This window comes from Otolemur garnettii, unplaced genomic scaffold (assembly GCF_000181295.1).
Source record: "Otolemur garnettii isolate 467f Iridium unplaced genomic scaffold, OtoGar3 scaffold00123, whole genome shotgun sequence".
Taxonomy (NCBI): Eukaryota; Metazoa; Chordata; class Mammalia; order Primates; family Galagidae; genus Otolemur; species Otolemur garnettii.
This window is the reverse complement of record NW_003852518.1, coordinates 3,591,612-3,615,291: the sequence shown is the minus strand read 5'-3', so window position 1 is coordinate 3,615,291 and position 23,680 is coordinate 3,591,612. Positions and strand designations below refer to the sequence as shown.

Below are 23,680 nucleotides of genomic sequence, written 5' to 3'. Positions count from 1 at the left end.
AGCAGCATCTCAGAATACAAAATCAATACCCACAAGTCAGTAGCTTTTATATACACCAACAATAGTCAAGCTGAAAATATAGTCAAGGACTCTATTCCTTTTACAGTTGTGCCAAAGAAGATGAAATATCTGGGAGTTTACCTAACAAAAGACATGAAAGATCTCTATAAAGAGAACTATGAAACTCTGAGAAAAGAAATAGCTGAAGATGTTAACAAATGGAAAAACATACCATGCTCATACCATGCTTACCAGGCTGGGAAGAATCAACATTGTTAAAATGTCCATTCTACCCAAAGTAATCTATAGATTTAATGTGATACCTATTAAAGCACCTCTGTCATACTTTAAAGATCTGGAAAAATTAGTACTTCATTTTACATGGAAACAAAAAAACCTCAAGTAGCCAAGATATTACTCAGAAATAAAAACAAATCAGGAGGAATCATGCTATTAGACTTCAGACAATACCATAAATCCATAGTGATCAAAACAGCATGATACTGGCACAAAAATAAAGAGGTAGATGTATGGAACAGAATTGAGAACCAAAAGATGAACCCAGACACTTATCATCATTTGATCTTTGATAAGCCTATCAAAAATATAAACTGGGGGAAAGATTCCCTATTTAACAAATGCTGGTGGTTGAACTGGCTGGTGACTTGTAGAAGACTGAAACTTGACCCACACCTTTCACCTCTAAAAAAAATTGACTCTCACTGGATAAAAGACTTAAATTTAAGACCTGAAACTATAAGGATTCTTGGAGAAAGTGCAGGGAAAACACTTGGAGAAATTGGCCTGGGAGAATACTTTATGAGAAGGACCCCCTGGGCAATTGAAGCAACACCAAAAATACATTACTAGGATCTGATCAAACTAAAAAGCTTCTGTACTGCCGAGGACACAGAAAGTAAAGCAAGTAGACAGCCCTCAGAATGGGAGAGGATATTTGCAGGCTATATTTCTGACAAAGGTTTGATAACTATAATCCACAGAGAATTCAAACTTATCAATAAGAAAAGAACAAGTGATCCCATTTCATTGTGGGCAAGAGAATTGAACAGAAGCTTCTCTGGAGATGACAGGTGTATGGTCTATAGACACATGAAAAAATGCTCATCATCTTTAATCATCAGAGAAATCGAAATCAAAACCACTTTGAGATACCAGCTAACTCCAGTAAGAGTAGCCCACATAACAAAATCCCAAAACTACAGATGTTGGCGTGGATGTGGAGAAAAGGGAACACTTCTGCATTGCTGGTGGGAATGGAAGCTAATACATTTGTTTGGAAAGAAGTTTGGAAAACACTCAGGGATCTAAAAGTAGACCTGCTATTTGATTCTGCAATTCCTCTGCTAGGTATATATCCAAAAGACCAAAAATCACTTTGCAACAAAGATATTTGCACCAGGTTTTTCATTGCAGCTCAATTCGTAATTGCCAAGTCATGGAAGAAGCCCAAGTGTCCATTGACCCATGAGTGGATTAATAAATTGTGGTATATGGAATACTATTCAGCCTTTAAAAAGATGGAGACTTTACCTCTTTTATGTTTACATGGATGGAGCTGTAAAATATTCTTCTTAGTAAAGTGTCTCAAGAATGGAAGAAAAAGTATCCAGTGTACTCAATACTTTTATGAAACCAATTTATAATTACTCATACTTTCTTATGAAAGATAGACCACAACTATAGCTCAGGATGAAGGAGAGAATTAGAGGGGCTGGGGGGGTCAGATTTGATAGAGGGAGGATAAATGGTCAGACCACACCTATGGAGCATACTGTAAGGGTACAAGTCAAATCTATCAAGTTATAGAACATAAATGTCTTAACACAACAATTAAGTAAATGAGGTGAAAGCTATATTAATTAGTTTGATGTAACCATTCCAAATTGTATTAAAAAATCAGCACATTGTATCCCACAAATACATAAGTGTATTCATGACCTATGTGTATATGCTTAATAAAAGGAAATAAAAATAATGCATACAAACATGCCTGAAATTAAAAAAACAAAACAGCCATACATACTATGGTTAAAGAACTTAAGAAAATTAGTGGCTGGGTGCAGTGGCTAAGGCCTGTCAACCAAGCACTCTGGGAGGTCGAGCACTCAGGAGTTCAAGACCAGCCTGAGCAAGAGTAAGACCCTGTCTCTGCTAAACATAGAAAAGTTTGGTGGGTGTCATGGGTAGGTGCTTGTAGTCCCAGCTGCTGGGGAGGCTGGGGCAGGAGGATTGCTTGAACCAAGGACTTTGAGGCTGCTGTGAGGCTTGGGTGATTCCACCACTCTCTCGCTCAGTAAACAGAGTGAGACTTTGTCTCAAAAAAGACAGAAAAGAAAAGAAAACTACCTCTTCCGCAGGCACACATTGATCTCACTGTTGCTTTCTTCATTTTGAAGTCCCAAGTCTCTTGTTGGCATCACTTCTCTTCTGCTGGAAACTTCCCTCAGCAGATCTGTTGGTGGATCCCCTTAGTTTTCCTGCATCTGAGATTCTTCATTTCGTCCATTCCTGAAGGATCGTCTGGCATTCTGCACTGCCACATCCTTTCCTTCAGCATTTTAAAGATGTAGTTTTCTTCAGTTTGGTCCCCTTTATTCCTGATAAGAAATCTGCAGTCATTTGAATAATTATTCTCTTATAGACAAGGTCTAATGTGTTTTAAATTTCTTTTTCAAATAAGCACTGTATTCACAAATTTAAGAACATTAGTACTCATCTATAAAAATAAAAATGGCAAACTAATACTTTTCAGAACTACCTGAAAGGTTTTTTCTTTAATTTGATTTCAAGCAATTTAATTATGATGTGTCTTGATGTAAGTTTTCCTTAAATGTATCTTGTTTTTAATTTGCTGTTCCTTGAATCCGTAAACTTAACATTTTTTTAAACCAAATTTGAGATGTTTTCAAGGCATTACTTCTTCAAATTATTTTTTTACATTCATCTTTTCCTTATCTGCCTCTGAGGCTACAAGGATAAGAACGTTGCCCTATACGGTTTCAAAGATCTGTTCATATGTTTTTAAATACTTTTTTGCTCATATTTTTCCCAAAGGTTTTCTATTCTTTAAATTGGATAATGTCTCTTGATCTGTCTTCAATTTCATGGCTTTTCTGTTCTTGTTTTTCTATTAATTAGAATTTTAATTTTAGACGTTGCATTTTTCGGTTGTAAGATTTTCATACAGTTCTTTGTTTTATAGTTCCTATTTCTTGGCTGAGAACTTGTGTCTTTTCCCTTTTTTTTTTTTTAGTTTTTGGCTGGGGCTGGGTTTGAACTCGCCACCTCCGGCATATGGGACCGGCACCCTACCCTTTTGAGCCACAGGCGCTGCGCCATCTTTTCCCTTATTTTAAGTGTGCTTACCATCTCCTCATAAAGTATTTTAGTTACAACAGGCTGCGTTAAGTCTTTGTGTGATGCTGCAGCATCCGTGTCCTAATGGACTGGCATCTGTGTGTTGTCTTTTCTCTTGGAAATTGGTCTCATTTGCCTAAGACTTTGCATGCTGAGTATTTGCGAATTATACCCCAGATGTATTAAATGTCATATTGTGAGACTCTGAGTCCTGTAACAATCTACCAGGGAATGCTTTCATTTGTTTCATTCATCCACCCAGAAATGTTCGGGGCACAAGTCCTCCCTTCTTGTCTTTGGCTGGTGGTTCCAATCTCAGTTCAGTCTTCAAATCTTTTGTTATAGGCTTGTCTTGTATCAGACTTGAGCCAAGGTTTAAACGTTTGTCAAATTCTCGAAGCCTCTGCCACACTGCTTCAGTTCTGTGCCCTTGAATGACCTGCTAAGGGGTGAGCCCAGCAGCCACTACGGACAGATGAGAGAGCTGGTGTCTTACTTTCTTCTAGCTCTTTGGCTAAAAAAGTGGGATTTCTCCCACAATTTTAGCTGCCACTGCTTTGCAGTTCCATAATTATGGCCTGCCTCAGTCCAAGCTATGAGAAAAAAAGAAAAGAAGAAAAGAAACTCGCCCTCACACTTCTGTGGTTTTGTTTGTTTGTTTGTTTTATTGAGACAGAGTCTCATTTCACTAAGTTGGCCTCGGTAGAGTGCTGTAGCGTCACAGCTCACAGCAATTTAAAATTCTTGGGCTTAAGCGATTCTCTTGCCTCAGACTCCCAAGTAGCTGGGACTACAGGCAGCTGCTGCCACAATGCCTGGCTTTTTTTTTTTTTTTGTATTTATTGTCGGTTAGCAGGCCCAGGCCTTGTTCAGACCTGCTATCCTTGGTGTATGTGGCCAGTGCCGTGACAACGGTGCTACGGGCCCACTTCCGCAGGATTGCCCTCTGCCATCTGGCTGCTTTTAATTTTTATCACACTAAGGTAGATGCCTCTGAATTCTGTCTGATTTTTCCATGGTAATCAGCTGGAGAGAGAGATTAAAAGGGGCTTCTCTGTCTCAGCCAAACCAGAGCTGCATTGTGTTTTCACACTGAAAGTTACTGAGAAGCCATAACCTTTTCTGCTTTTCATTATTCTACATGGGATATTCTTGGACTTAAATTAGTCATCGTGGGTTTTTAAAAATGTAAGTTGTCAATACATTCAAGAGAAAGGAAGGAACAAAGCATTAAGAAAAAAAAATGCATATCAGAATGCCAAAACTGGAAAAACAAAAACAGAAAACCTTGGGGCAGCACTTGCAGCTCAAGGAGTAGGGCGCATACACCAAAGCTTGCGGGTTCAAACCTGGGCCAACTGAAACAACAATGACAATTGCAACAACAAAAAATAGCCAGGCATTGTGGCAAGTGCCTATAATCCCAGCTACTTGAGAGGCTAAGGCAAGAGAATACCTTAAGCCCAGGAATCTGAGGTTGCTGTGAGCTATGATGCCACAGAACTCTATCCAGGGTGACAGCTTGAGACTCTGTCTCAAAGAAACAAACAAACAAAAAACCCTTGTTCCTCCTCCACCTTACCCTAACATTCATGTTCCTTGTGCTTTATGGAATCAGATTCAGGAAAGTTCTGTCCTCAATCTCACTCTCTCAAAAAATGCACATTCACCAGGCTCACACCTGTAATCCCACCACTCTGGGAGCCCAAGGCAGGAGGATTGCTTGAGCTCAGGAGTTCGAGACCAGCCTGAGCAAGAGCAAGACTCTGTTTCTACTAAATATAGAAAAACTGAGGCAAGAGGATTGCTTGAGCCCAAGAACTTGAGGTTGCTGTGAGCTATAATGCCACAGCACTCTAGTCAGGGCACTAGAGTGAGACTCTGTCTCAAAAAGAAAGCACATTCACATGACATGGTCATCATTTTGTTCTAAATACTCTCCAGTTATAAGAGATTCATTGCAGCCCAATTCACAATCGCTAGGTCATGGAAGAAGCCCAAGTGCCCATCGACCCATGAATTGATCAATAAATTGTGGTATATGTACACCATGGAATACTATACAGCCACAAAGAAAGATGGAGCCTTTGCCTCCTTCATGTTTACATGGATGGAGCTGGAAAATGTCCTCCTTAGCAAAGTATCTCAAGAATGGAAGAAAAAGTATCCAATGTACTCAACACTATTATGAAACTAATTGTTAGCTATCTTAGGAAAGCTACAATCCAAATGGAGTCCAAGACTATGGGGAAAGGAGAGGGGGAGAGGGCAGGGGGAGGATGGGTGAAGAGAATGATATTGTGGGGATCATGCCTATGATTTATCCTATTAGGGTACATGGGAATTTGTCTAAAGGTCGAATATAAACGTCTTAACATAACAATTATGAGAAAGACATGATGGCTATGTTAGCCAGTTGGATGAGAGTTTTTCAAACTGTACATGGAAGCAACACACTATATCCTATGATAGAATTAATGTACACAATTATGATCTAATAAAAAATATATAAAAAAATAAATTGCTATCATTCACTAATAGTATCAGTTAAAAAACTAGGCTTTGTCATAGATCCCACTTATTTGTGATGGGGAGGATGGTGAAAATAAAGAATAAATATATAAATTAAAAAAAAATACTCTCCAGTGCATGCGAGTCAGAGATGTATTTCCTCAGCATAAATTTGACTATCATTTGATTAATGTTACTGTGTGTTTAATGTTCTCTTCCTCCCTCTCTCCCTCCCACCCCTCTTTCTCTCTTTCCAAGTTGCTCATTGAACACATCTTGCGCAGAGACTGTTACAGGCAGGGCATGACAGAGAAGATCAAGGTTAATGATTCACTGCCTACACCCGCTGGAAGATATTAAGAATGTTACTTTATATGCAAGTTGTAATACTGTCCTTTCATCACTAAATGCATTTAGGTTAGTCATTACAAGTCATTTTAGTATAGGTGTGTGCAGCAATGTAAAATGTTACACTGTTGTCCGCACTCCTCCACTTCACTGTGGCATCCCAGCTCTGCTGGGGCTTCTCTGAGATGCAGAATAAGCTACACGGGGTGTGTTCCCGCCCAGATTCTCAGACAGTGATCCATGACAACCATTTCTCTTCTCTTCTGAATTATCTAAATTTATTAATTTTCTCCCCTCTCAAGGTTCCAGATAGATAAATAAGTTTTCCTTCTAGAGAAATTTAGAGAATGGAGACACCCTTTAACATATTCATTTTTTTAATGCTTATCTTTTCCCCTTTTTCTATACTCACCAGCTGACTTCAGGGCATAATCAGCCATCTGGACTTGGTCCTCTCTCAACTTTTTAAGTACATAATTGACCAAGTTAGACATTTCCTGTACAAATTTTGAAAACAATTTTCTGTTAAAGTCTTTGTCAAATACTTGAGTTTTCAATATTCATTCTGTTGATCTGGACCTAAGTTCTTTAATCTGCAAAATAATGAATAGTGAACACCTACCAGCTACCTCTGAACCAAGCACTATGTATGGATTTGGAGAGTCATCTTCACTGCTCTGGGGAGCAGCCCTTCTCGGGCACAGGAGGTAACTACAGCAAAGATATTACAGCATGGTAACCCTGGGGCCCCTTCCAAAGCCCTAACCACTGCACACAGTGCTCTTCTGGTAGGGTGCTAGATGAAGTCTCACCATGTGAACAGCTGTATTTCCTCTTTCATTAGTATTCTATGCTTAGAAATAAAGTCTAGAACATTCTAGGGTTTTCTGAGAATTAAGGCAAAGTATACACAAAGTACACGATTACTTATATTAGCAATTTTTCATCCATTTGAATAAATACTAGGTTCTGAAGGATAGTCTCATTCTTAAAAAAAATGCAAATATTCTGAGCAGGCACAGCTGCTTGAGTTCTAAGTGACTTGTGTAATACTTGGTCTTACTGGCATGGATGAAATGGGGCAGAAGGCTGCAGGCAGTCAGTGTCAGATTTCTGTGCATTTCCAAGGATAGACATTAAAGATAGAATAGAAGGCGGTGCTGGTAACAGCAGAAAAGAAAGAAGCAAAACCAAGCACATTGGTCTTCATCGTAATTTTGCCTAAATCTGGGGCTGGCTATTCCAAACACACTGGTTATGAGGGTGTTGAATGAAAATCTAAGTATTTATAACAGTCATTCAGAGACTGCCATTTCTGAACAATCTTTCAGTTTTTGTCTTTTTACAAAACAGAATCAGTTATTTGCTTTGGGATGAAGTTAAGGCATATGCAATAGAATCCCTCCTCTGTGACACAGCATTTTTGAAAAATTGGGTTTCTGGGAGCAAGCTTTAGTGAAAGAAACCTAATGTCAGGGAAGAATCTCAACGAGGACACAAACCAAGTATCAGCACTCAATTCTCCACGCAGAGGAGTGGTGGGCTATGGTATCGGGGGAAATACTCACTACCCCTGGCCCCAGCAGCTTGCCTCATCCAGGGTCTCCGTGGTGTTCTGAGACCCAGGAGGGTCTCCGTGGGCGCCCCAGCTCTGATTGTACACACCATCCTTGATATCTCGGAGCAACGCCTTCAGAACATCTATTTGCTCAATTAAAAATAGAATTTCACGAAAATTGTTTTCCAAAGTCTGGCTTTCCTTCCTGTAAACGGAGAGCCACAGCATGAGAAGAGGAAGGTGTAAAGTTCGCTCCGTCCCCGGTGCTGGTCCTCGGAGCCTGCCCTGTCAAGAGGTGCTTCACGGTGTTGAGGAAATGAATTCTGGAGTGAGGCGAGAGCAGAGGACGCCCGTTGGTCGGAAGCATTGCTTTTTGCAACATAAGAAAAGCAGAGGAGCCGGGCCTGTGATCTTAGTTCTCTGGGAGGCCTGGGCAGGAGCACTCCTTGAGGTCAGGAGTTCTAGAGCAGTCTGAGCAAGAATGAGACCCCATTTCTACTAAAAATAGAAAAACTAGTTGAGTGTTCCTGGTGCTGGCAGTCTGAGCTACTGCGGGTGGGATGGTGGGAAGGGACTGAGGCAGGAGGATCTCTTGAGCCCAGGAGTTTGAGGTTCCAGTGAACTAGGCTGTCCAGTGAACTTAAGGCTGTCCTTAAAAAACAAAAAAAAAGCTAAAAAAAGGAAGAAAAAGGAAAAGAAAAGGAAAGCAGAGACATGACCTGATGCTTTGTGGTATGTGTCCTCGTGCGTGGCTGGGCTGGGCACCTGGCAGTCAGGCTCAGTCAGCCTGGCTTGTCCCTGGCTAGGTGACGTCACACATGCGAATCCTAAATCCCGACATGACCCTTCGTCAAATCAGGACACCTGGCACTTCAAGCGTGGAGCAGAGCAGGGATTTTCAAACTGTGGTGTGGAGTTCTTGGGGCAGGGGATGGTGTGGGGGATCCAGACAGCGGACAGCTCCCTTTATTGCTTTGTACCCTGGACCTGCAAGATTTTACTTTCCAAGAATCGGTTGTGCTATTTTCACAGGCTGAAAATTACCGACAGAATAAGAAAATGCCAAGTATCTAAGTATTTCTTTATATTGAAAAAATATAGGCACTATTATTTTTCCCAAATTTTGGTGTGTTTCCAAGAGTTTTAATTCTGTGCCCAAAAAAAAAAAAAAAAAAAGTGACAAAATGAGGTCATATTTATATAACAGGGCAAGTAATTTCCAATAATAAAAAAATTATTGTTTTGTTTTAAAATATGTGCTTATAATAAAGAAAAAAATACGAGATAAAGAAAAGTATAAGAAACAAAAGTTACTCCCAGAAACAACCCAATATTTTGCCCCTAGAAATAACCATCATTACCATTTGGTGACATCATTTTTAACATTTATCTACACATATATGGAGATGGGGAAAAGGAGGAAGAAAAAGAAAAAAGGGAAATTAAAAAGTATAAATGGTCAGAGGTCAATTAATCTATACATCCCATATTTAATTTTAAAATAGTGTGGTTTTATTTGAATTTCTCAGGTGGAAATAGCCCAAGGAAAATTGCTCTCCCTCACTTAAGCATATGCCAGTGGTTCTCCAGCTGTGGGTCGCGACCCACAGGAACTGTATTAAAGGCTCCCGGCATTAGGAAGGTTGTGAACCACTGGCATATACAGTATATTAAAACAGATCTCCCTTTTTATAATAGACAACAGGAAAAAAGGCCATATAAATGCTCCTAATTGGCAGGAAGAGAGAATGGTATATTATTATGATGGAGGAACTGCTTGGTTGTATAATTACACAAAAGCATTTCAGTATTTGGCACCACACCAGAAAGGGCTACATATCAGAACATCTCACTCACTTTAAAAGTTCCAGTTGTTCTTTAGGCATACGAAGTCTGGCCTGAAAAAAAAGATGAAACATCCTGGATTCTGTGTATTAAAACAGAGTTAATTTTTTCTTTGCTCAGAAAGAGGAAGAAATGATACTCTGTGATACACTAAGCTCTGCTGGGACACAGGAGTATCCGGAGTTACGGCATCTTTCTCAGCCTGGCTTGTACATAGTTATCGCGTTTGGAGGAGATGAGATACTGCAAATCTATTCAATAATGTGTGACACTCAACAGGAGCTGGATACGTCATTTCTTGTTTCTAGGGGTTGTGAAAGTATTAAACAGAGTCTGGTGGCTGAGGCAGTGGGGAGGAGAGAAGGAAAGAGGGAGGGGAGGGGGGAGAGGAGAGGGGAGAGTAGGGGAGCAGATGACATCAGAGGACCATGCTGAGCTCCTTGGACTTGTCCCTGAGCAAAGAGGCCTGTGATTACTTGGGGGGTTAGATTAGCAATAATGATCAGTATATTTCAGACATCTATCTAACCTTGATGAGGTGTCTGGTACAGACTCCTTGTGTTTGAAGGGGAGGTTTCCAAATCAAGATAAGAACTCCGGGGAGATACAACTGTCCTTTGGACACAATGCGTGGCTGCAGGGCTGCTGTGGCACCCATCAATTAAAATACAAACAGTGCAGAGACAGGGGATGCCAGAACACAGGCAGCACACGGGGTCTGTGCTATCTGGCTATTGCACACCTGCTCCCCTGTTGGCGTGGGCCTTGGCCAGCAGGCACCTCTGTGACCCTGAGCTCATCCTGCTATGCATCTTCCAGGCTCTCCCACAGATGAGGGTGGACGGGTGCTCACATTTGAGAAGCCCTGCTGGTAACTAGCTTGGGAGTATCCTGAAGGCCTGGACTCCCACCTTCCTTGTTTGTGACCAGCATGAGACATGAAGATACACACACACACTCACACACACACATACATGCACACACGTGCATCCTGGCACGTGCCCACAGCACCTCCTCCAACATGGAGCAGGATGGCTGGAGAAGGTAAATAATGTTACCCACAGTAAGAAAAGGAGGTAGAGAAAGAGACTTGGGGTACAACATTACAGGGTGCCGAAGCCAACAGCAGGGTGGACAGGCTGGAAAGAGCGGGAGGGGCCATGTGAAAGTGGTCCCAGGGGACCCGGTAGAGATGGTGCCCTGCACACACTGAGGGAGGGCCTGTGACATCCTTTCTTTACAGAACTCTGCCCTGACATACTCTACAGAGGCAGTTGGGTTAGGAGTGCAGTGCCTTTAACAAGGTGGCAAGAAGGTGACACAGGTCAGAATGGAAAATGGTAAAGTATGAAGAAGTGAGTCTGACTCAAGCATCAGTTCCCTTGGGTTTCAGCTTAAATCCTGAGTGTTCCAGCAGCAGTTTCCAGAATCCTATCCCACCGGCTTATTCCCCCTGCCAGGCTGAGAAGTGACAGGAGATATTTAGGGATCACTTCCTTCTGGCAACAGAGTTCACACTGTCTGCATCTGTCAGAGAACTCAGAGGGACCCTGTGACTTCCTGGGGCTGTCCTAATGAGAGACTACAAAGTAGGCAGCTTGAAACAACAGAAATTTGCTCTCTCGCAATTCTGGAGGCTGGAAGTCTGAGATGGAGGTATCCACGGACCCTGCTTTCCCCCGAAGGCTCGGGGAGGTTCTGGTTCCTTTCTCTTCTGGCTTCTGGTGGCTCCAGGCGTTTCTTGGCCTGTAGCTGCATCACTCCAGTCTCTGCCTCTGTCCCCACTGGCCTCCGCCTTTCTGTGTGTCTTTTACAAGGACCCTTGTCACTGGATTTGGGGCTCGTCTGGGTAACTGGGGATGATTCATCTCAACATCCTTAATTACATCTGCAAATATTCTTTTTCCCAAGCAAAAGTCATATTTAGGGGTCCTGGGGGTCAGGAAGTGGACATTTATTTTGAGGGTCACCTTCCACCCACTGCAGTGATCATCAATATGTCCCATCGGTTTGCTCCGCCCAGAGCAGTGCTCAAAGGAACGTGTGACACACACTGTCAGGTGACGTGTGACAGTGGAAAGGAACTCGGTGTGGCACATAGAAAAATGCTCCTTTGTCTTTTTGGGGGGGGGAGTGAGCAATTTTATTTCTTACATACTCTTCTCAACATTTTTCTTTTGACAGGGATGGATTTGAAGGCTTATTATTGGCAAGTAGAAATTCTCCTTTCTAGATTTTTTAATTCTGTTTGAGTTCTCTGTCAGTAGAGACAGCGTTTTCAATTTGTTTCTTTTTTCTATCTTAGGCTTAAAAGAACAAATAAGAAATATTCCTTAATTTGGTGATAAATGAATTTGAGTTCCTTGAAGAGTAAAATTTTCCACAATTTTGAAAAACATTTTTATTTTGTCTCATTCCCAAAAGCATTGATGAGGGTTCCACTATAGGAATATACACAGTATAAAAACACATGGAGGCTGGTCGCGGGGCCTCACATCTGTCTTCCCAGCAGTTTGGAAGACCGAGGCAGATGGATTCTTTGAGGTCAGTAGTTAGAGACCAGCCTGAGCAAGAGTGACCCTGTCTATATAGGCGAGTGCCTGTAGTGCCAACTACTCAGAGGTTTGAGGCAGGAGGATCACTTGAGCCCAGGAGTTTGAGGTTGCTGGGAGGTAGGTTGACACCATGGCACTCCTGTCAGGGCGACAGAATGAGACTCTGTCGCCAAACACACACACCCACACACACACATACACATACGGGGAAAAATAAGTAAAGAAATAAAAGTGAAGGAAAATAAGGATTGAAAAAGTGTGACAGGGAAAGGATGGGGTTACAACATGCCTTAAATTTCTGGATATTAGTAGCTGTGGACCATAAATTTGTATCTGAAAATTTGGGGTTGGGGGGAGCAACCAAAAGTTACAGCATACACAATGTAAAAATCAATCAATCAAGAGTGTTGCAGAGGCTTCCTTGTGTAGTTTCTAATCCCTTTGCAATAAGGTAGGGGAGTGTCCTAGGAACTTTCTAGAATATCCCTCCCTGCAGGCTGTCAGCCTCCAGACAAAGTCACACAGTCAAGGAAAGCCTCCTAGAATGTTAGAGGGCTCAGAGTTTGTTAAGATGGCACAGCCTCCAAGGATACTGTTTTCTGTAATAAAAGTCCACCTGAAACCCGGTGCCCAATCTTAATCCTAGTGGATAAAGGGAGGATCTGTCTGCATGTGCTGTCTATGCAGCAGACGCAGGATTTCCAGCCCCTTGAGAAATTAAGGAGTCAGGTAAAGGCTGGCAAAGAGATAGCTGTGAGCAGAGCCATAATTTTATGTGTAGGGTTTTTTGGGTTTTTTAAAATGTTGACTGAGACCAAAGTTTTACCCCTTAAAACATGGCTCTAGTAATTTGAACTTGGAAAAGTTTAATGAATTGTCAACAAATATCTCACATGGCCATTAAAATGTTTGTTTCTTAACAAAATTTCATAGGACATTTAATTTTGAGTCCTATAACTTTCAGGTGAATCCCAGAAGATGTAATTATTACAGGCTGTTCCCCTAGGCGAATAATTAAGCTACTGCTTAATATAGGTTTGTAGATGTAAACCAATCACTACTGGAGTAAGTAATTTGAAATCATTTCTCTTGAACTCTTCACTGTGATTGCTATGGTTTGAAAGTTTATGTCCCTTCCAAAACTCCTGTTGAAACTTAATCTCCACTGCGATAGTATGAAGAGGACTTAGTGCCCTTGTTAAGGGCTCAGGGATCCAGGCGAGGCCACTTTTGCCCTTCCAACCTTCCACCATGTGAGAGCACAGCAGAAAGGCCCTCATTTTTTTTTTTTTTTTTTTTTGGAGACAGAGTCTCAAGCTGTTGCCCTGAGTAGAATGCTGTGGCATCACAGCTCATAGCAACCTTAAATTCTTGGGCTTAAGCGATTCTCTTGCTTTAGCCTCCCAAGTAGCTGGGACTACAGGCGCCTGCCACAAGACCTGGCTATTTTTTGGTTGCAGTTGTCATCGCTGTTTGGCAGGCCCAGGCTGGATTCGAACCCATCAGCTCTGGTGTATGTGGCTGGCGCCCTAGTTGCTGAGCTACAGGTGCCGAGCCAGGAAGGCCCTCATTAAGCACAGAAAGTTTGTGCCTTGATCTTGGATTTCTGAGTCTCTGGAACTATGAAAAATAAATTCCTGTTCTTTATAAATTACCCAGCCTGTGGCATTTTGTTACAGCAGCACAAATGCACTAAGACAGTGGTGGTGATTCAGTAGCCACTGAAGCTATGTAGCACGTGACAACACAATTTCGTCCTCGGTGTAGCAGTGAGCAAAGTCTGGGTCTGGATGGTGGGCCCAGACTCAGCAAAGCCCAGGTTTGAACTTCACCTCTGGAATTTGCAGGTGTGTGACCTGAGGCTGCTCTTCTTCATTGTTCTGATGCAGCTTCCTAATCCTTAAATGGACTTAGTAATACTCTTATTAAAGGATCATTTTGGAAGGTAAAGTGAAATACATGGGTCATTACAAAAGTTTCGAGATACGCAAAAAGTAAGAAATGTAAACTCCATGTGGGTAGAAACAAGTGAAGCCCTCCCAGTAACCTGTGGCTGAGCAAGGCGAAACTTGCACGGGTGACTCAGAAAGGATGTTGACTGTGTTTCCTGGAAGTGAAATACTAGATCAGAACATGGTGGCAGTGTCCCTCAGATGTACTTAGCAGGCTTTGGATCACTTCTGGACTCAAGAAACAGTAGTCAGGATAGCTACTAAGTGACAGGAGACTGGTGCACATGTGGGTGCTGAGGCCTGAACCCGGGGCCTCCTGCATGCTGAACGCATGCTCTACCACTGAGCTGCACCCTTTAGGGCCATTTCTTGTGCTTAACTATTGTTGTCTGTGGTGGGGCATGGGGGGACATCCATCTTTTTGCAAATCACTTTCAGGTCTTCAAGTTTCAATATAAAAACGTCACTTAAAAATTGTGAACATTTTCTGTTTATTTTTCATCTAGGAGTTTATCCTAAGTAAATAATCAAGGATAGATGACATGATTTAGTCAAAGGATTGTCATGTTTATAATATTAAAGAATATTAGAAATAATCCAGTAGTTTCAGAAATAAATATTTATTGAATATGTCATTCTTTGGAATATGAGCCAGCCATTAATGCTGTTACTTCATATAAAATAATATATAGGCTCGGCGCCTGTGGCTTAAGTGGCTAAGGCACCAGCCACCTACACCCAAGGTGGCGGGTTCGAATCCCCAGCCTGGCCCACCAAACAACAATGACGGCTGCAACCAAAAAATAGCCGGGCATTGTGGCGGGTGCCTGTGGTCCCAGCTACTTGGAAAGCAGAGGCAGAAGACTCGCTTGAGCCCAGGAGTTGGAGGTTGCTGTGAGCTGAGATGCCATGGCACTCTACCCAGGGGCACAGCTTGAGGCTCCTGTCTCAAAAAAAATTAATAATATATAAAAACAAGGGAGCATGTTTAAAATATGTTGTTATTGACTGAATAAAAGCAAGTCACTAACCAGCATCTATCACATGTAACTTAACATTTATAAAGTTCACAGTCTCAAATGTTTTCTCAGAGTTTTGTTTATGTGAAAACCAGTGTAACTCTAACTCTGGCCAAAAATAAATGACCATAGTTTGACCTTAACCTCATGAAAAATACTGTCATTAGAAACACAACCTTAGACATTTTTTTTTTCAGACAGTCTCACTATGTCGCCCTCGGTAGAGTGCGTGGTGCCACAGCTCACGGCAACCCCAAACTCTTGGGTTAAGCGATTCTCTTGTCTCAGCCCCCCAGGTAGCTGGGGACTACGGGTGCCTGTCACAACGCTGGCTATTTGTTTTTGTTGAGGTTTTCATCATTGTTGTTTAGCTTGGCCCAATCCAGGTTCGAACTCGGCGTATGTAGCTGGCACCCAAACCACTGTGCTACGGGACTCGAGCGGCCTTTGACATTTTTAGAGAGACTGTTACGTATGCTGGTCAGCTTAACATTGGAGGTGGAAGGAAAGGAGACTTTTTACAGTGTGATCAATACTCTAATCATTCTTTCATTCATGCAGATATTTATAAGTCTCCATGAATCTGGGTACTGTTCCAGGTTCCAGATAAGCTCCCTGCCCCTTACATTTTAGCAAAAGGGGGAGAAGGTAGGAAGAGAGCTGGTAAAGAAATCAGTGGGTGTCTATGATAAAGTCAAGGTAATGTTAAGATCCACCTTTACCTGTGTGTCGTCACAGAGGCCTGTCTGAGCAGGTGACTTTTAAGCTGGCTGGAATTGCACCTGTAATGATCTGTAGCAGAATATTGAGGGCAGAGGGGGGACTTGGCGTTCAGGCCTTAATGGAACTTACCAGAAAAACTTATGAGTTTATTAGTCAGTGTTCTCCAGAGAGACAGAACTAAGCTGATATATACACAGAGAGATTTATTTTAAGGAATTGGCTTATATGATTGTAGAGGCTGACTCTCCTGAAATCTGCAGGGCAGGCTGGCTGACTGGTGAACCAGGGAAGAGTTGATTTGCAGCTCTGGTCTGAAGGCCGTGTGGAGGCAGAATTTCTTCTTCCTTGGGGGATCTCAGTCTTTGCTTTAAGATGATAACTGATTGAATGAGGCCTACCCACGGTGTGGAGGGTAATCTCCTTTACTTAAAATCTGTTGATTTATGCCTTTCAACTCCAGGATGAAGTACTAAAAAAAATCTGTTGGCTAGGTGTGGTGGCTCACGCTGTGTAATACTAGCACTCTGGGAGGCTGAAGCAGGAACATCATTGGAGCTCAGAAATTTGAGACCAGCCTGAGGACCAGTGAGATCCTGTCTCTACTAAAAATAGAAAAACTAGTTGGGCATTGTGGTGTAGGTGTCTGTAGACCCAGCTACTTTGGAGGCTGAGACAGCAGGATTACTTGAGGCCGAGAGTTTGAGGGTGCTGTGAGCTAGGCTGACAGCACAGCACTCTAGCTGGGGTGACAGAGTGAGACTGTCTAAAAAAAAAAGGCTATTGATTTAACCATTAATCATTTCTAACATATATCTTTGCCGCAACAGCTAGACTGGCGTTTGACCAAACATCCGTGCACCCCGGCCCAGCGATCCTAACACACACAAGTAACCATCACAGTGAGGGTTAGTCACAAAACTGAAGAACGGGAGCAACACTGTCCATCCTGAATGCTCATCTCTGGTTTTCAGTGATGACCTAACTATCCAGGCCCAGCTCCCATAGGCCCGGGTCCTGGTCTTTGGTGTGAGGACCCCGTGGTGTAGGCGCCCTCTCAGGCTGACTCCCTCTGTGGGGTTTCCACAAGCCAGTCCTTTTGTCCAGGTCTGAGGGGTTACAGGCTCTCCATTTATGCAGAGTGAGCAGCCTCTTTGAGATTGGAAGCAATTCCAGGTATTGATCTATGAACTACAAGGGGAAGTTTCCTGACCAGACTACTGCCAGAATTGCACATGTGCAGCCTCCACCCTTTTAGGGGCTCCATGAGGCAAGACACATTGGGATGAGGCAGTTTCTGGAGGACCTGGGAAGTAGAGGATTTCAGAAACCCTGGGTTAAAATGACCTGAAATATGAATCTGATCAGACAAATCCAAAGCCACTCTCTGGGGTCACTGGAGTCACCATGAGTTAAAAGGTCAACACATAGGCAGAGACAAGTCTGTCCATTCGTCTGTCCATCTTCCCACAGAGCAGTCACAACCTGGCCATAGCTCTTGCCGTCTTCCGCCCTCTGTCTTCTAGATTTCTGGATCCAAGCAGGGAATCAACAAGGCTTAGTCTGGAATGCTGAAGATGCAGGTGTAGGGTGGTGGACCAGACAAGGACATTCAGTGACTGATCTTGGTATAAGCCCATGAGATCAGCCAGCTTTAGGACAAGAAGTACTATACCATCCAGTATTGGGCAGAGGTTAATGATACAGATGTAGTTGCCATTTTTCCCTGTGTTGAGTTTCTCCTGGGGACCCTACAGGGATCACAGGCTATGGGGAATTCTTAGGATTTCTTAGCCACAAAACCACTGTCTGAGTCCATTCTCTGCTGCTGTAGCAGAGTACACAGACTGAGAAATTTATAAAAAGCTGGAGTGTATTTATTTGATTCACAATTCTGGAGGCTAGAACATCTGCAGGCATGGTGCCAGTGTACAGCAGGGATTACACCATGGTGGAAGGACAAACAAGCATGGGAGGCAAAGAAATAGTGCCAGATCTACATTTCACCACAGCCTTTAGTGTTTTTACCACTCCCACCATAACTGCATTAATCTACTTCTCCTTAAAGGTCCCACCTCTTAAGGTCCCACCTCTCAATGTCACAATGGCAATTAAATGTCAACTTTAGTTTTGGTAGGAACACTCAAATCATAGCAACCACTTAATAGAATTCCATTTCCTGCAATATTTTTATTAGAATCAAACATAACACATTGTAAGTTGAACTAGCCTTGTAGCATATTAAATTTTAAATAAGTGACATACAAAATGATAGCAAAACATCACCTGGTAATTATAAAGCCTTGAAGCAAATTCTCCAATTACAGAATATACTTGTCTGGATTTTTGAGGAAACTCTATTTCTTTAAGCCACTGAAGACTTCGAAGTCCTGTTAAAGATAAGACCAACTCTGACTAAAAAGTGTATCTGGAAACATTTATAAAATATCTTACATGTATTAATAGGAATTCTTCTAAGCATGGAAGACATATGAGGTCTTAAAAAGAACATCAGATCTTGGCTGACCTTGTAAATTGAATAGGACACTCAAAGAATCAGTCCTTCATAGAAAATATGGTAAACTATAAAAGACGGACAGAATGAATTTCTTTGGAACTCTTGAATCTAATCCAAAACTTACAGCAATCAGATAACTGAAGAGAGTAGGGCTAGTTTTTGGAAGAGAGCGTTGTGGGATTTTTATTTACCTTTCTACCACCTTCCATTTTCTAATGGTGGAGGCAACTTTGGGGACAGCAGTTACCATTCCTAATGGTCAGCTAATATAGACCTTGTTCTTAAACTACTGTGCTCATGAGTTTTGACCCAGCCCATTGTTCCTTGAGGGAGTGGCACAGAAAATGATGTTTGTTTTAATCTCACCCCTTGGATTGGCATGGCTTTTTGACAATATCTGTTGAAAAAGTTAAAAAACATATACTGTCCATGCCCATCTGGGTCAACAACAATAGATGAGGGAAGTAGCAGACGAAACCAAAAGCCCAGGAAGGTGGCAGCCTCCTGTAGGAAGAAGAGTTCAGAAAGACGGCTGCATATGCCAGAGAAGAGAGAGGGCAGTGTGCGTGTGCAGGGCTGAGTGCACGCTCAGAAAATGTCCTCCACGAGGACACTAGGTTTGCACTTCTGGTAGATCTGTGAGTTTTGTGTAAACAGGAGGAAAAGGATAAGGCACAGTGGGTAAGTGGACTGGCTTAGCCTTAAAGGAATGTCTCAGCTTAGAGGCAAGCTGCAAAGATTGAGAGAGTAATCTGTCTGTCTCTGCCTCTGGTTCTCACTCTCTCTCCAGGAGTTCAATAAAACATCTGTCAAATCATGAATCACCACTAAGATAATGAAATAGTGAACACATATGACAAGAAATTCAGTTTGCAAAAATAGTTTGAAAAAGTTACTAAACAGAAAACTGCAGTCTTCAACCTGCAACAGCAGCAAGTCCTGGGGAAATGGAAAACCTGATTGCCAGCTTTACTGCATTATAATATGCAAACAGCTTTACTGCATTATAATATGCAAACACTCAACTTACAACACAAATTAAAAGACATAGAATGAAATAAAGCATGCCTTATTCAAAAAATAATAATACGGAAAAGGAAAGAAAAAGAAAAAAGAACCATCCCTGAGGATGCTCAGACATTGAACTTACTAGTTAAAATCTTTATTTTGCTTTTACTTTTTTTTAACTTTTAGGTTAAAACAAGAGTATTTATGATTAGGTTACATTGTTTGCATTTGTAAGGTAAAGTCTGTGTTGCAGTTGAATTCTTTACCCAGGAAATGTGCCATACATCTCTACATTTTACCCATTAGGTGGCAACTAGCCAAAATCTTTAAATTAGCTGTACACTGAAAATTAAATTCTATACACCAAAAACTAAAAGAAACCATGGACAAAGAACTAAAGGAAACCAAGAAAATGATGTATGGATAAAATGAGAATATTTATTAAGATAAACTATGAGAGAAAACAAATATAAATTCTGAAGTTGATAAAAGTAATAACTAAAATAAAAAATTCATTACAGGAGCACAATAGCAGATTTGAGTAGGCAGAAAGAAAATCAGTGAACCTAGAGAGAGGACTACAAATCTCAGCACTCTGGGAGGCTGAGGCAGGTAGATTGCTTGAGCTCAGGAGTTTGAGACCAGCCTGACCAAGAGTGAGACCCCATCTCTACTAAATATAGAAAAACTAGCTGGGCATGGATGGTGTTGGGCACCTATAGCCCCACTACTCAGGAGGCTGAGGCAGGAGGATCACTTGAGCCAAGAGTTTGAGGTTGCTGTGAGCTATGGCATCACGGCACTCCACTCAGGGTGATAGAGTGAGATTCTGTCTCAAAAAAAAAAAGAACTATAGCAATTATTAAGTCTGAGGAACAACAACAACAACAAAAATAAAAGAAGGAGGAAAAGAAAAGAAAAGAAGAAAAGTGAACAGAGTATAAGACCTGTGGGACACCATCAAGTGGATCTATATATGCATACAGCAGTCGTGGACAGAAGAGTTAGAGAGAAAGGGCAGATAGACTATTTAAAGAAATGATGTCTGAAAACTTCCCAAATTAGATAAAAGGGATGCATCTACATATCCAAGAAGCTCAAACAACTTCAAATAGGACAAATTTAAAAAGATCCAAACTGAAACTTGTTGTAATCAAACTCTCAAAAGACAGATACGGGGAGAATCTTGACAGCATCGAGTGATAAATGCCTTATCATATACAAGTAACTTCCTATAGGACTATCATTTGATTTCCTATAAGCATGGAGGACAGAGGACAGCGAGATTGCATATTTAAAGTGCTAGGGGGAAAATGACTATATCCAGCAATACTATTCTCCCAAACAGAAGAAAAATAAAGACATTAGAAGATAAACAAAAGCTGAGGGCTTTTGTAGACAAGCCCTACAGAAAATGCTGAAGAGAATTCTTCAGGCTGAAGTGAAAGGACATTAAAGAGTAACTAAATGGCCGTATGAAGAAATCAAGATCTCCAGTGAAGATATCACACAGGTAAATATAAAAGCCAGTGTGATTGAGTTTTTGGTTTGTAACTAAATCTATAGGGCCGAGTGATGGCTCACGCCTATAATCCTAGCACTCTGGGAGGCTGAAGTGGGTGGATTGCGTGAGCTCAGTAGTTTAAGACCAGCTTGAGCAAGAGTGAGACCCTATCTGTAAAAAAAAATATCTGGACACTGTGGCAGGTGCCTATAGTCAGAACTCCTTGGGAGGCTGAGGCAAGAGGATTGCTTGAGCCCAAGAATTTGAGGTTGCTGTGAACTATGACACCATGGCACTCTACCAAGAGTGACAAGATGAGACTCTGTCTCAAAAAGAAAAAAAATTATAAATCTATGTTAATGAATGCACAATGTGTAAAGATGTAATTTTTTACATGATGAGGGACAGAGCTATATAGGAGCAGAGTACTTGCATGCTATTAAAGCTAATTTGATATCAATTCAAACTATATATATTTATAGTGTTAGTTGTAATCTTCATGCTACCTGCTAAGAAAATATCTAAAAATATATACAAAATGAAATAAAAGAGAACTAAAGCAGTACACTACAACAAATCAATTAAACATTAAAAAAAGGCAGTAATGGGCTTGGCACCTATGGCTCAAGCGGCTAAGGCGCCAGCCACATACACCTGAGCTGGCAGTTCGAATCCAGCCCGGACCCGCCAAACAACAATGATGGCTGCAACCAAAAAATAGCTGGGCATTGTGGCAGGCGCCTGTAGTCCCAGCTACTTGGGAGGCTGAGGCAGGAGAATCACTTCAGCCCAGGAGTTGGAGGTTGCTATGAGCTGTGATGCCATGGTACTCTACCCAGGGTTGCCGCTTGGGGCTTTGTCTCAAAAAAAAAAAAAAAAAAAGGCAGTAATGGAGGTGAGGAACAACAAAAAAAAGAAAGTATGAGACATAGATTTTAAAAAATAGGAAAATACTAGAAGTAAACTCTTCCTTAATAATAACTGGTTTAAATGTAAATGGATTAAACTCTGCAGTCAAAAGGCAGAGACTTAGGAGAATGAATTTAAAACCATGATCCAACAATGCTGCTTACAGATTCACTTTTGAATCCAAATGGAAAACATTGCTGAAAAGAAATTAAGAAATCCTAAGTAAATGGAAAGACAACTCATGCTCATGGATTAGAAGAGACACAATTGTTGTGATGGCAATACTACCCAAAGCAATCTACAGATTCAAAGAAATGCCTGTTAAAAATCCCTATCCCTGGTGGTGCCCATAGCTCAGTCGGCAGGGCACCAGTCGCATACACTGATGGTAGTGGGTTTGAAGCCTGTGAGGGCCAGCTAAAACAATAATGACAACTGCAACAACAACAACAACAAAATAGCCAGGCATTGTGGCAGGTGCCTGTAGTCCCAGCTACTTGGGAGACTGAGGCTAGAGAATCACTTAAGTCCAAGAGTTTGAGGTTGCTGTAAGCTATGATGCCACAGCACTCCACCAAGAGCAACATAGTGAGATTGTGTCAAAAAAAAAAAAAAATTCCCTATCCCAATAGTGTGATACTGGCATAATAATAGACATTTAGACCAATGAGATAAAAGATCCAGAAATAAATCTATGTATCTCTGGTTAGCTGAGCTTTGGCAAAAGTACTAAGAGACTATTCAAAGATTCCCGTGGGGATAGAATAATATTTTCAACAAATGATGCTGGGACAACCAGATACCCACATACAAAAATAAGTAAGTAAATAACAGTGGACCTTATCTTTATACACAAAAATGAACTAAAAAGTGGTTCAATAACCATAAAACTGCTTTTATCAAATAGGAGGGAAGGAAATTTTAAGAGCTAAAACCATAAAATTCTTAGAAGAAAACAGTATAAATCTTCCCGATGTAGGATTTGGCCAGGGAGTCTTTGATATGATTCCACAAAAATTATATTTTCATATCTTAAGGGACATTATAAAGAAAGTACAAAGATAACATACAGAATAAAAGGAAATATTTTCAAGACTTTTATCTGAGAAGAATATAATATTTAGAATTTATATTGAACTCTTACAACTTAACAACAAAAGGACAAATAACCTAGTGAAGAAATGAACAAAAGATTCAACAGACATTTCTCCAAGGAATATATACAAATGATTGATAAACACATGAAAAGATGCCTAATATCTTTAGTCATTAAGCAGAAATCAAAACCACAGTGAAGTACAACTTTACATCCACCAGGTTGGCTGTTATGGAGGGGAAAAAAAAAAAAGCAAGAAAAACAACAGAAGTTAGCAGAGGTGGAGAAACTGGGCTCCTTTCACACTGCTCATTGGAATGCAAATGGTGCTGTCACTGCGGAAAACAGTCTGGTGGCTTCTCCCCAGAGATTCCACTACTATCCATATAAGCAAAAGAAACATACTGAAAACAAATACTCAAATAAACATACATACACATGCTCATGGCGTGACTATTCACAATAGCCAGAAGGCTGAAGCCGTTCAAATGTCCATCACTAGATGAATGGATAAATCAAACGCATTATATACATACAATGGAATAGTATTTAGCCACAGAAGAATGAAGGACAAATAGATGGTACAACATGAATGATGCCTGAAAACATGATGCTAAACAAAAGAAGCCAGTCAAGAGCTGGGCGTGGTGGCTCACGCCTGTCATCCCAGCGCTCGGGGAGGCTGAGCTGGGTGGATCGCCTGAGCTCACAGGTTCTAGACCAGCCTGAGCGAGAGCGAGACCCTGTCTCTAAAAATAG

General features: G+C 41.4%; 1 protein-coding gene across 1 annotated transcript in view; it reads right to left on the bottom strand.

The window, feature by feature from the left end:
- SUN3 (Sad1 and UNC84 domain containing 3) overlaps positions 1-23,680 on the bottom strand; it is a 54,551-nt gene that overhangs the window by 12,997 nt on the left and 17,874 nt on the right. Inside the window, exons 3-6 of the mRNA XM_003797748.1 lie at positions 18,173-18,276; positions 9,653-9,693; positions 7,829-8,000; positions 6,650-6,734 (exon numbers count right to left, since the gene is read on the bottom strand). Coding sequence (XP_003797796.1) covers positions 6,650-6,734; positions 7,829-8,000; positions 9,653-9,693; positions 18,173-18,276 — 402 coding nt within the window. The remainder of the gene's footprint in view (positions 1-6,649; positions 6,735-7,828; positions 8,001-9,652; positions 9,694-18,172; positions 18,277-23,680) is intronic.